At 38.7% G+C, this 14122-nt stretch overlaps 1 protein-coding gene across 3 annotated transcripts in view; it reads right to left on the minus strand.

Moving 5' to 3' along the window:
- Nucleotides 1-442: 442 nt before the first annotated feature.
- Nucleotides 443-14122, minus strand: part of TPD52L1 (TPD52 like 1) — a 93566-nt gene continuing 79886 nt past the window's right edge. Inside the window, exons 5-7 of one of the 3 annotated variants that reach the window (XR_008698049.1) lie at nt 6653-6713; nt 758-1083; nt 443-656 (exon numbers count right to left, since the gene is read on the minus strand). Coding sequence is in view for 2 of the 3 variants with exons in the window: in XM_055534970.1 (XP_055390945.1) it covers nt 955-1083; nt 6653-6713 (190 nt within the window). In the remaining variant the exon portion in view is untranslated. Of the gene's footprint in view, nt 1084-6652; nt 6714-14122 lie in introns of all 3 variants that reach the window. The other 2 variants (XM_055534970.1, XM_055534971.1) reach the window with 2 other exon arrangements.

Raw genomic sequence — 14122 nt, forward strand, 5'->3', positions numbered from 1 at the left:
CCCCCCGACACACACTACTAATAATAAATACTACCTGCTACCTAACAACAAACATATGTTCCCATTGAGAAGAAAAGAGAAGTTTTTGATGTGGAAGGTAAACATTACTGCAGAACTCTGATCGTACTAAGATGACTTTTTGTGTGTGTGTGTGAGCAGTTTGCAAACCGGAAAGAGTGGCAGAACTCTGCTTCTACCATTTTCTAGCAAATCCTTTTGCATCTGTTTCTTGCCTACTTAACTCAGAGTTACCTGAGTTAGATACTATTCTAGGTAGATATGAGAGAATTTCAGAATTGGAGATTGTTTTAGCATCCTAAAGTAGCAGACGTTATAATTACTTATGTATCCTCTTATATTGTCCAGATTAGCAGTAGAAGTTGATTTTAAAACAGCATCTGCAGAATTACACTACCACCTATCAAGGTCATCAACAGCCCTGAAATGTAAAGAAATTAAGGATTCAAAGTTATCATTAAAATCAATTATTTTAATTGCTCAAATAAGCATAAGGAATTAATTGAAGTAGGTGAAGGAGCTCACAAGCGGTTTGAGGATATTTGCAGTGTCATCTCATTCCCTGCTGGAGCCAGTCAGAGAGCTATCCATCAGACAGAACTGAAAGGGGGCACTTAGACTTCAAAGACATGCACTTCCTATAGGAGTCCAAGCAAAAATCAAAGCAAATAATTAACAGCTACAGGTTTGGAAAACATGTTGAATTACACAAAAACAAGGGTCATGACCAACTGTGTACCTGCTGAAGTCTACATTTTAAAAGATGACAATCTAGGAACTCTAAAAGGGTTGCGTGGTCCCGCAAAGACACGAATTCAAATGTAAATCATTTAATTAAACTTTGAGGCGAAGCCATTTGAAGAACAAGGTCAAGGCCTGTGTCTTCCCCGCAGGACTGTGGTCTTCCTTCCGGAGGCACGCGGGCAGGGCGGGGCCTTAGCACTGCAGCTCCTCCCCCTCGGCCAGTCGTGGGCCGCCGGCCGAGCTCTGCGCGCTGGCGTGCGCCGTGGAGCTCAGCACCTCCTCAAAGCTGCCGCCGCCGTGGTTCGCCCCACCTACTTTCGTCTGAAACAGGCAGAGAGGCACACGTGCAGTTAGTTCGTCATTTTCGTAATTTTAAAAAATAAGATGGATTACTCTGAAGTTCAGAAATACTTGTTTTCTTGAGCGGGCATGCAAAAGGTATGCAAAGGATGTAGAGAAGTTGTTTCCTTTCACAGAGGGCTAGGGTGTCAATCATATTTGGGTTTGGTGGCTGGACTCGAAACTTTAATTTGTACAACACTCTCTTTGTCTCTCTAACTTTATCAATATTCTCTTTGTCCCTTCTACATCTAAAATTCTCAGTCCCTTCAGGGGCATGTCCAGATCTGTGGATTTGCACCGTCTCTTCAGTTACCCAGAGAACCAATTTAATCTAAACAGAATTGAATGTTAGATAAATCCCCCCAATTTTACAAATGTAGGAACTCCTTCAAGCGATGCCAACTTTTCATTTTGAGACTTAACAAGACAATCTGAAGTTCTGGTAAATGTCTCTTGGAAAGCAGAGTGGATCAAGGGAACATGATCTCTGGTCTCCACTTTGAGAGCTGGAGATAAATCATGGCTTAAGTCACCCCACATCTTTCCAGGCAGCGGTCTTAATAGGAGGATATATCTTAAAATGCAAAGTTATGATGCTTTCAGATGCTCTTTTTGTATACTTGTTGGCTAAGAATATAGTCAGGAAGAAATCAATTTATAATTAAGGAATATGGTTAAGTACTTTGAAAAATTTCTTAGCAAATGGTCTTTCAAAAGAATATTTAATGGCCCCAAAGGCTTAATGCAAGTCTTGGCCCTCCTTTAACCAGTAACAATATGGAAAAACACTTTGAGGAAAAGAAAGGTACAGAATAGATAATGTGGCTATTTCCAAAATTCTATCTACAGCTCCCTGTCACTTATTATGATCACTCACAAGGACATAGACTACATTGGGGAATGTACCTGCTGATTGCCTGGCCTGCCCTTTAAAAACGTTAACCAGGTTTTGAAAGCAGTTCAGTTCTCGCAAATCACACACATACTTTTCTCCCACTGTCGCTAAAATCCCTCTGCCTCTGTAAAGTCAGTTACTAAGTTGAGTTTTTCCACTCTGCTTGGAATTGGAAAACTCATTCTGGAAAGTGACAGATTATAAATATTTTAGACTTGAGAACCACATAGTCTCTGTCACAAATACTCAAATCAGCCATGGTAGAAATCAGCCAAGATAATATATAAGTGAATAAGCATGGCTGAGTTCCATAAAAGCTGTATGTATGGACACTGAAATGTGAATTTCATGTAATTTAATTTTCAAATTACAAAATATTATTCTTCCTTTGAAGAATAATTACCATTAAGAAAAAAGTAAAAATCATTTCTTAGCATACAGATCACTCAAAAATAGGGGACCAGCTGGATTCAGTCCATCCATCTTAGTTTGCAGACCTCAGACACAGAGCATTGATTCCTCCTCTACTCTGTTATCTTAACACTGGGAAGAAGCAGGGGATTGGCTTTAACTACCTAATTTTTCACTATGCTTATTTTCTGAGAGAGATAAGTCTAATTCAATGTAATTGACTCTATTAATAGTTTTCATCTTCCTCTTTAGTCACATTCAGTCATACAGAGTATTGAGTCCGGTGAATACCAACTACTGATGTATTCTTCTGGGCTTTGTTTTATTCTTCTCTTCTAGTTTTCAACTTCTCAAATCAAAAGAGAAAATTAAAGAAGGAGGAAACCACTTTGAAATAAAGCAATTTAGCAAAGAAAGGAGTGGACTAAAGGGGTTTCCTAACCATATGAGTTTAATGACCACATACTATAATACTAAAGTACTGACTAAAGCCAAGGATGTGGGCTTCCCAGATGGTGCTAGTGGTAAAGAACTCCCCTGCCAATGCAGGAGACTTGAGAGACTTGGGTTCAATCCCTGGGTTGGGAAGATCCCTTGAAGAATGGCATGGTAACCTACTCCAGTATTCTTGCCTGGAGAATCCCATGGACCGAAGAAGCTGGTGGGCTACACGTCCACAGGGCCACAAAGAGTTGGACACAACTGAAGGGACTTAGCACATACACATGTGCTTAAGCAGAGATGTGAACAATAAGCTTCTCCTGAACTCTTCCCTTCAAAATGGTTTTTCATCCAAGAATTTGTCATTATGTCCCCAAAATTATAACTGCTCTTAGCAAAAAAAAATTTCTTAGAATTACTGAATTGGGTTTCCTGGTCTCTCATAATAAAAGGTCTAGTTGAAAGGACACAAAGAATCAATACGTATAATCAGATCAGTTGCTCAGTCGTGTCCGACTCTTTGTGACCCCATGAATCGCAGCACGCCAGGCCTCCCTGTCCATCACCAACTCCCAGAGTTCACTGAGACTCACGTCCATCGAGTCAGTGATGCCATCCAGCCATCTCATTCTCTGTCGTCCCCTTCTCCTCTTGCCCCCAATCCCTCCCAGCATCAGAGTCTTTTCCAATGAGTCAACTCTTCGCATGACATGGCCAAAGTACTGGAGTTTCAGCTTTAGCATCATTCCTTCCAAAGAAATCCCAGGGCTGATCTCCTTTAGAATGGACTGGTTGGATCGCCTTGCAGTCCAAGGGACTCTCAAGAGTCTTCTCCAATACCACAGTTCAAAAGCATCAATTCTTCAGCTCTCAGCCTTCTTCACAGTCCAACTCCCATATGTCTTACTTTTTTTGAGGTTTTAATTTAGGCTATACAATGTGCTTATCAAAAAGTAGGTGCACTGAAAATATGTTCTGCTTGGTATGGAACAATACAATAGTTGGAAAGGATGTCATTGCTCGTGATTCACTGGAACATGGTAGAACAATGTTCCAAATATGGTTTCATAGGAGCTGATTCTAGGTCTGCTTTCTGTTTGCTTGTTTTAGATGAGATAGAAATTGTGCTTATTGAGTATACAGGTGACACCAGCCAAGATTTCAAGTCATACACTGATGTGTCTTATAAGGATGTGTATTACAAGGATGTAGGTGGAAAGGACTACCTTTGTATGATTTAGATGAATTGGCAAGCTTTTCTGGAAAATCAAACTAACTACACAATTGGGTATAAAATGCGAATGATCCACCAAATGATCCATTGGGTACAAATGCCAGATGGTGTGACAGATTCTGTGAGAAGATGGCAGGAACGGACCTCACTTCACAGCAGAACATTATTTCTAATAGAACTCAAATATGAACATGATCCCCTCTAAGTGGTGTTTGAAAAATCAGGCTTGAAGCAGTATGGGTCAGTACAAATACAGCATATCGACCTACAGGTTATTTCACTCATCCTTACTGATTCATGAGTCATTCCTTCAGCAGGAAACAGCCTCAGGATTCATAATTGAAGAAAGTTATGGAAGTTTTGGAGAAGATTCAGAACACAACAGTAAACTGCACAGAAAATAAACAATGTAGGAAGGGTTAAACATCTGCTGTTTAGTCTGGAAAACAAAAGGAATGAGGAATTTGTAATTGACGGTTTGACACAAAGAATGATTCTCAGCTATTCTCCACTGTCTGTGTGGGCAGGAAGAAGGGAAACTAAGCATTGACCATGACCCAGGAGATGGGTGGGATGTGAGTCTTGTAAAATCTATGGGCAGTCATGCAGATATAGGACCTGTTTTCAGGTGGTCTTGACACAGGCTAGTATCCAGTTGGCTGAGTTGGTTTTGTACATGTCTGAGGGCGGAGGTGATGGCACCCCACTCCAGTGCTCTTGCCTGGAAAATCCCATGGACGGAGGAGCCTGGTGGGCTGCAGTCCGTGGGGTCGTGAAGAGTCGGACACAAATGAGCGACTTCATTTTCACTTTTCACTTTCATGCACTGGAGAAGGAAATGGCAACCCACTCCGGGGTTCTTGCCTGGAGAATCCCAGGGACGGGGGAGCCTGGTGGGCTGCCGTCTGTGGGGTCGCACAGAGTCGGACATGACTGAAGTGACTTAGCAGTAGAGGGAGGAGGCACAGTCTATACCTTCCATTCAGATGAGGTGAGAAAAGTGAGAGGCTGACAGTGTGGATCAAACTCTTGAATCATATGTGACCTGTAAGCTTACTAGATTTTCCTAAAAGCAAAAGTAAATAGGTTGTTCTTTCTTCTTCTTTTGCTTCTTCATATCTCCTTCTTCTAAAGGAAACCTAAAAATGTACTTTTCCTATGTCCGAATTTAGCTAACAACAGAATCCATCCTTCTTGGACTGTCTAAGGCTGAGAACCAAATGTTGAGAAATTAACCCCTAGGGTTTTTTTAATCTTCTCTTTTGAAATTAGGTATTTTAGCAAGAGAAATGTCTGTGACACTGCATGTCCCTCCCTATCAAAAGTTTTCTCTACAAACAGGGGCAATATAATGGCTCCTCCTGGTTCCTAAACACTCAATAAATGATAACGTTGACAAGCAGAGCAGTAGAACTGTGCAACTAGAAACTGCTTGTAACTGAAGTCAATGAAAGCATGGTAAATGCTGAGTAATAATTTCATTCTTGGGCCTTAAACACCTAATCACAGGCCTGGAAAAGAGAAGACCATGTAAAAACCCTCCTCTAAAGGGAAGGACCCTCCAGCTCAAAATTGATAAGAGCATATAGGACCTCCAGGAAGGAATTACTTACAATCTCATAGACTCTCACCTGGCAGCACATGTGAGGGCTGCCTGATTCAGAAGCAGCTGGGTAATCAGCACATGCCTATATCTGCTTTTGAGCTAGTTAAAGGTCACACATCTTCTTAATTTTCCCAGTAATAGGGAAATACAGAAATGGATTGTACACAAAATAGTGATAATATCAAGATGTAATTATGTTTAAGTAATACCTTTAAAAAAATCTTAGTAGTATCCATGATTTTTCCTGTTTTAAATGTTCTATACATTTAAGATTAGACTGCTTCTGTTTTTGCTCTTTTATCTTCAGTACATTAATTTATCTATGCTCAAACATGAAATTCAATCAATATTTTTAGCACCTACTATACAACAGACATCTTTTCAGTATATATGCAGGGAACAAATGCACCGTTACAAAATAATACATTTTGTGACTCAGCTTCATTTTGCCTTCATGCTGTGCTGTGCTCAGTATGTGAATGCAGTAAACAAATCTAAATAGTTGAGGGGTGGTGGATGGCAGGATAATCCATGGAGCCAAGTTTATTTCTACTGATACACCAAATCAGAGGAGCTCTGAGCTGTTACTGAAATTTCGCTTACACTCTAAATTCAGAGTTCACATATGGTTTGTCCTATCCACATTCATCTATCACATATCTTCTTCTTGAGTAATAGCATTAAGAGTTCTAACCAGCAAAGAGATCAACCCAAGCCCAATTCACTTGAATGCACAATTCACTCCTGAATGGTTTATATGAACAACCTTGTACATATACAGTAACAATATTCAATACTGGTTTTATTTACAGATTTATATCTGAAGAAAAGTGACTCGGTGCAAGGCTGCCTTGTTGGTGGCAGCCTTGGAACCAAATGCTGGTGGCCCCGCCTTTGGAACCAAGCGACTAAGCCTTCCTGATTCATGAACCCCGTGACGCAAAATTTACTTCATCTGTACCTTAAGGCTTGTGACAGTTGTCTCAACCCTCTCCTCAAATGATTTGAAAGTAGGAGAATTCCTAAAATAACAAAAAAAGAGAGGTCAGCTCCAAAGACCTAGCTGTGTTAGCAACTGTGCTATCTGGTTTCAAACATCACCTCTGCACCAGAGCTGGTTGTTGGTTGGCCACCTACACCAACCATGTTTTAAAAGACATTTCACTTCTGCTAGGTTAGATCCAGAAACCATAACCTACCATGGGATTTTTCTAAGTAAAATTGTCAGATGCTCAGCTATAGAATAAATAATATAGCATTTGGCAAGGATACAACTGGCTTAATTCCATGTTGAACCATAAATCATTTCCAGTGAGTCAAAGAAGTGATAGCTTAATTTTTCATTTACTAATTAATTATTTCTATCACAATACACCTTTTCCAAACCCAGTTATTTTATAACCACTGGAAAGTCTATCTGAAGAATGTCATGTTCAAGTTTTCCCACATGGAATTTTAAAAGTCATTTATTTTTAGTGAATGTGAGACAAGACAGAAATAGCTACGGGGAAAAAAAGGTTCATATGTTTTCAAACGTTAACGTTTTTAAGTTTTAAAACTAAGTACTTTGTCAGTGTCCAGGGAGCAGTGTTTCTGAAAGTCAATGCCTTCTTTATTTTAGGTTGAAATATACGTATTACTTGTCTAATGCTTAATCAAAACGGTGCTATTCACATGTGTTATATTTCCTTTCAAAGAAGATACTTATTTGTTCTATTAGAAACGTGCAGTCTACTGACATTTTATTTGTAACTCAGTTATTGTGTTAAATGATCGACATACCATGTTAGACTTCTGAGATTTATATTTTTCATGTGGTGCCTTTTGGTTTCCTATACTGTATTTGTCTACATGAAATTATGAGTTAATGACATCATTACCCTTAAAAGTGATATCAACCAAGTCCAATGATATCAACTAAGCCCAAGTAAGGCAACTGGAACTGAATTAAACATGAATCTTAAATCTAGTATTCATGTCAGCTTTCAGCAACAGTGACTGTCATCATTTTCAGGTCAAATAATTCAACTGAATGTTACTATATTTGATAAGCCACTTTCTAGTCTCTTTTGAGTGCAGAAGAAATAAAATAAGCGAAATCACCTAAAGAAACTTTATAAGGGAGAATACTTATAAAACGTGGGCTTCGTTGTGTGGTGTGTGCTGTAGCATGGCTCTAATACTATAAAAAGAAAACTAACATAAGAATATGTTTTTGAATGAATTTGTCTTTGTTAGAGTTTGTCTGTCAAGGCTGATACTCTGGATGGTCAAAAATGCATTTGCATTCAGGTTGCATGAATTAACAATGTTGAGCCCTGAGGGACCAAGCACAGCATCACATCTTGTATATGACTCAAATATGAGTCAAATTCCTATGAGCAATCCTCCACAGTACCTGTCTCATGATGAAATGCTAGTGAAATTGCATGAGAGTGATTCAAAAGTATATACTTACTAGCACCTTACTTCCAACGCACATTTTATTTGGCCAAGCTGGTCACATGACTACCTGTTATCCATCAGTTGTATAAGACCACAGTGGGCAGACACTTAGTTCATCCTAATGGTTCATAGTGGATGTTAGTTGAGTAAAATCTCTCTTTTTTTTTTTTTAAGTTAATTTCAGGCAAGCTCATAAGGAATGCATTTGACCCATAAGTTATTTGATTATTTCTGGCTCCCAGAGAAAAGCCATACGAATTTTTTTCAGCCTTCTTTGGACACTCAGACAAAATTTAACAAGTAAGGAAGCTCAGGGCTGCAGGGTGCACTGGTCAATGTTCTTATGCTAGGGGAACAAGTCATTCAAATATAAACTAAGCCACCTATGCTGTCTATTTTCCCCCACATTAGGAAAATCAAATGCTCTGGTCCAACTTGCAAAGTCACAACATAGGCCCAGTGTAGAAGAGATATCAGCAGGTATAATAAAACAGACATTCCTCTAATCTGATTACACTAGAGTGCATGCTGGAGAACAGGGAGAAACTGCAAATAACCCTAGAAAGAATTTGGCTTCAAAGTGCTTGAACTATTTAGAGTAACTGAGCTCCCTCTAGAATATATTCACACCACAGTATATAATATAAAGCAGGAAAGAAGACACAGTTCTGAATGATGTAAGAGAGGGCTCCAGGGGCCAGATATCCTTCCACTGAGCCCCTCCCCAGGGCAGCCCAAGGGTTCCTGGAAGCACCGTGGGAGGAGCCCAAAGTCTGGTTCTAGCCCTTTATTTTTAAGCATGATGAAACCGCTATCACCGAAATGATCTTCCCAAAGCTGCCAAGTTTACCCCTAGCAGAACTGGGCTACAACCTGCATCTTCTGACTCCCAGTCTAACATTTTGATTTTATCTGATCATATCACTACGTCACACCAACTGGAAGCCAGAGGAACACCTTTCTCCGGAGTTTTCAGCTGACCAATAAGCTTAATGGCATTTTTATTGTTCAACAGACTCTTCACCTTAATATATCCTTTAACAAACCCTAATGTTATCCTTTCTAGAACTGTAGCCCTCTTTGTCTCCTATTTTTTCATTTACTGCTGTGGCAATAAAATGATTTCCCCCTTTACAGGTGTGCTTGGAATGTTCCAGGCCCTGTACTGAGTGCTTTATGCAGACCATACATCTCACAACAGCCATTTGAAGTAGATAGATTCTCATTTCTCCTAGTATATGGGCAAGAGAATGGAGATTGAAGTAGATTTGGTAAATTGTCTCAGGTCATACAAATCAGGAACTGCTGGATTTAAACTAGTGTGTCCAATCAATAGCCTGAGCCCTTCACAACTACAATTCTTCTATAGCATTGTCAGCCTTTTTTTCCTGAGGGCCATCAGAAAAGAGAATATAATAGGTCATGGCACTTCCCCTCATATAAAAAAGGAAAAAATCCACAATAAAAGTAACACTTCATACACATTCTGCATTGAGATTATGTAAACTAATTTACACACATTACCTCATTGCAGGCATACTTATGGAATGGCGAATGGAGTAGCTTCAGGGCAAAAGCAGATTAAAGGGGAAACAAAAAAAAGAAAAAAGAAGATAGTACAATATAAGTATATGAGAAACTCCTCATTCACAGTTTTAAAACAGCAATGTCAACTATCTGAAGTATTCCCTGCCCTCCCCACCAAGATGATATTTGTTATTGTTGGGTAGGATGGGCCACAATCATTTCCAAAGGAATAAAGGAAGAGCAGATGGTCCATGGCTGCATATTATTTTATTGGGTTGGCCAAAATGTTCATTTGGGTTTTCTGCAAGATCGTATGGAAAATGCCAAACAAATTTTTGGTCAACCCTATACTTTATCTGTAAGCCAGGAAATCTGAGGAGAGTGTCTGGTTCCCCCCAGGTCAGGCCAGCAGTCCATGTACATGACTCTGGGGACATGACTCCTGGTCCAGCTCCCTCCTCCTGTTTCAGGAAGACAGTCAGGGACAAGGGGCAGTGCCCAGCAGGTAGAGCCAGGCAGCTAACAGCTCATCATCCCTTTGAAGCTCATTAGAGGACTACACAGAGTTAACATGAGTCAATCAAGGAAACACGCCAACTAAACACATTTCACACAGTCCAACGTGGGAGCTAGGGTTTCCGCCTCCATCCTAGGACAACCGGTACAAGGATCAACTTTTCTGAGGCTTCTAAGAGCATCAGCTGTCTTACCTTATTAATCCTACAGCAATTGATTCATTGTCCCTCTGACTGACTGTTATTTCTATGTGAGTTCCGCTTAGAAATCAGGGTGTGTGGAGGGAGGAAGCAAAATGGGGTTCATTTTCCTAAGCGAGCATTCCCTCATCCACTTTCCAGCACAGTTCCTGCCTGCTCCTCTCCCAAGAAGCTTAACAGGTAAGGGATCAAACCCACCCTCACCTTCCCCAACAATATCCACTGAGGTTAGGGTTAGTAACTTTACTAGAACTCAGAAAGAAAAGGACAAAGAAATGCAGCAGATATTTACACACACTCCATTTAGAAATCATAGGCAAAATATTTCTTCATAAATTACATTTAAAAAAGAGAATTACTAAAAGAAATTCATCAACATTATCAAGTATTCATCTCTTAAATACAGGTAGTTTTCTTAGGAAAGAATTTTTTTTTAAATTTATGTAATAAGATTCCACCCCAAAGGAGGCTTAATTCAGAGACCTGGGACTGACAATTGCACACGTGTTAACACTTGGGCTTTTCCACTTCAACTTCAGAGGGTACAGAAAGCTGAAGGTGAACCATCTGCCTAAATAACAGTTATAAGAAGTTCAGAAAAACATGACAATCTAGAGGAAATTGTTCTGTTTCTCGACTTTACTTTCTGCCGGTTTCAAATACATCTGCAGTGCACAATTTCCACTTTCTGTTTCTTCTAAGGACCTCTGCCATGTACAGGGACATGATGCAGAAAGAGATCCCTGAGGATGACTCAGCAAGCGAAAGTGATGCATTAATAAATGATTCAGAAATGAGATAAACAAGTGCTGAAATAGATGCAAACACATTAGGTGCCCTATACTCTGTAACTCCCTGGTCGTGAACAGTCTCAGGAAAAGAGCTTTGGGGCCCAGGCACGCCCACCATGGTGCTCTGGGGAGGAAGGGAGCTTCGAGGGAGGGAGCCAGTTGTATCCCCGGGGCAACGCTTACCCGATGGAATGAGACCTGCAGCCATAGCAGCACAGGAGAGAAAAGGAGGAGCAAGGTTAGCACATCAGGATGCAGAGAAAGGACCACACTGCCCGATGTCCCCTTTCAAGAGCCCCAGAGAAAAGATAAGGGACCTCATTCCTTACTCTTTTTGAGTGCACTGACTTTTTAATGTCTTCACGATTGCTTTACCAACTGTTATATGCTGTGCTTCTCACCGTTTTTCTCATGGCTATAGCTGGATTCTCTGTTAAAGTTACAAGCCTTGTCCAAAGATTTCCTCTCCACTAGATTACACGGTGTCTGCACGAATTCACCCAGAAATGCCAAGAAGATGGCAACATTACTATTATAAAAATGATTCCAATAGCTTGCATTTCTCCACAGAGTCCTTTCATAAATGTGACTTCGTGTTAACTTCAGAGAAAACCATCTGGTTAGGTAGCTATTAGCCATGTTATCTAGCAGACGGAGAAGGAGGCAGAATTCCGCGACTGGGCTGAGGGGCCTTCACTTAGGGGTCATCAGGATAAAAGGAGGACCTTAGCTCAGGAAATATTATTTATTTTTATAAAACGTCTAAATTAAATCTTAACATAGTATTTTTCACTCAGTTATTAAAAAGTCCAAATTCTAAGTTTTGGAAACCTGTGAGCATTAACTTGTAATGATTTTAAACAAAAATTGAGAGGTCCTGTTTTTCTCCTAAGGTATCTAAATTTTTCTGGCAATTTTTGAACAAATTCAGAAGTGTGTTCCAGAATTCACAAAGGGATATTATGATGTAACCAACAAAATATAAAATAATATGATATTAATACTTTCAAACTGCAAAGGGGTTCAAAGTAAAATGCCTGAGATAAAATTTTTAAATTTCCCCACTATCATTTTATAGTGGGGAAATTTATCATTTATCATTTATTGATATTTATCATTTTATTATTTCATCATAAAATTTATCATTTTATTGACAAGTTAATTTGAACCCCAAATTGAAAACCCACTAATTGTTCTCATTTAAGAATCATTATTGTATTAAACTTAAGTAATTTTCAAATATGATTTTTACATATATTACTTGTTCTAGTATAATCAAAAGTAATAATCCTTTGTAAAACTTGTTTCCACGGGGACTTATCCTCATTTATATATAGATGTTAGATATTTAGCTTGAGAAAAATATAGATTGGAAAATATAGGTCTACAAAATATTACAGGATCATATTTGAATCTCTAGTAATAAAGACTACATTTCCCAATAGTTTATAATGGAAGTGTTGTGTCCTCTGCACAGAGCAGTAATTAACGAAAAGTTTGAAACTCCTTGGAAACAGATTATCCATTATGCTAAAACAAAGCCACATTGAAACAGGAGGAAAGGCAGTCAACACACCTTGATATTATGCCCAGTTCATGCAGGAACATGAGTGTGTCAACATGCTATATGTGTGAAACACAGTCTTCATTCTTTACAACTCATGAAATACAGCACACTCCTGTTCAGGGACTCTGCCTAATTTCTGTCCTGGAGGGCCACCTTGTAACTGAGATAGTTCCTTAGTAAAGGTAAAAACTAGCATTTATTCATTGTTTAATACATGGCACGCTGTCTTCTGCTACTTGCATAATGACCTGATGATGCTGTTACTCTTATCTACATTTATAACTGAGAACACCCAGGTACAGGTAAGCTAAGTTACACTTGGTTTCTCAACACCTAACCAGTTGAAGTCAGATCACCTGGGAGCTTATTTCAAACAGATTCCTAGATGCCATCCAAGACTTACTGAGGTGCAATCTCACGAGAGAGAGGTGGAATCTAGGAATATGCATTTAACAAGCTTCAGAGGTGTCTGTAAAGTCTCCTACAGGTGGAGAAACACTGTTCCTGTTGGCAGTATTATGCCACTGTGATAATTGTTTCACCTAAGTATGTGGAAAATAAATTTCATAAACATGACAAAATATATTTTCTTGGATATAACTGGTGATAAGGTCTTTCCTGTTTTAAGGAATTATGTAATTTGTTTAGATAAATGCTTTCCTGCCATTGAAATGACTGCAAATTTTATTCTAATAAAGCTAGGGTTAATTAATAATCCAAAATGCTTACCAGTTCATCACACGCTGCCTCTGAAGAATTTTAATTGCTTTTCGTTATTGCTTTATTAGCAAAAATGAAGATAAAGCAATGTACTCAGATTCATGCATATGTACTTACTTAATTCTAGCCTCATGAATGCCAAGTTCTTAAGATGATGCATGAATGCTGGGCACAATCCAGTAATTTTTGAAGTCAAAAAATAACTTAAACACAATGATATAAATATTTGCCTCTAGGCATCAAAGCTGCAGAGTAATACAGAAAGCAATAATTTAAGAATCCAGTAAAATAATATGCACATAGTTTTTAAAAAGAAGAAATATAAAATGTACTTGAGAAGTTTTTAAAAATTGAACTTGATTTTTAGAGACAAAAATGACATTGATTTATAAAGAAAAATCTCCTAAGCATATCAGCCAAATTCAAAATAAACTATGATAGGTATTTAAATAAACAAAAAAATATGAGAGCAGCAACTGTATGTAAGATAACTTTCTAGAATATAATATAAAAAATAAAAATGGTCAATACTACATTGTTCTCAGTTGAAAATCTTGATATTCACCCTAATTTCATATAACAAATACTGAAAATAACCAAAATGTGCAAAGGAACTGGTTTAAAAATTTTGGTAATTTTTAAAATTTGGTAAATTTTAAATTTAA

This window comes from Bubalus kerabau, chromosome 9, assembly GCF_029407905.1.
Source record: "Bubalus kerabau isolate K-KA32 ecotype Philippines breed swamp buffalo chromosome 9, PCC_UOA_SB_1v2, whole genome shotgun sequence".
NCBI classification, from domain to species: Eukaryota; Metazoa; Chordata; class Mammalia; order Artiodactyla; family Bovidae; genus Bubalus; species Bubalus kerabau.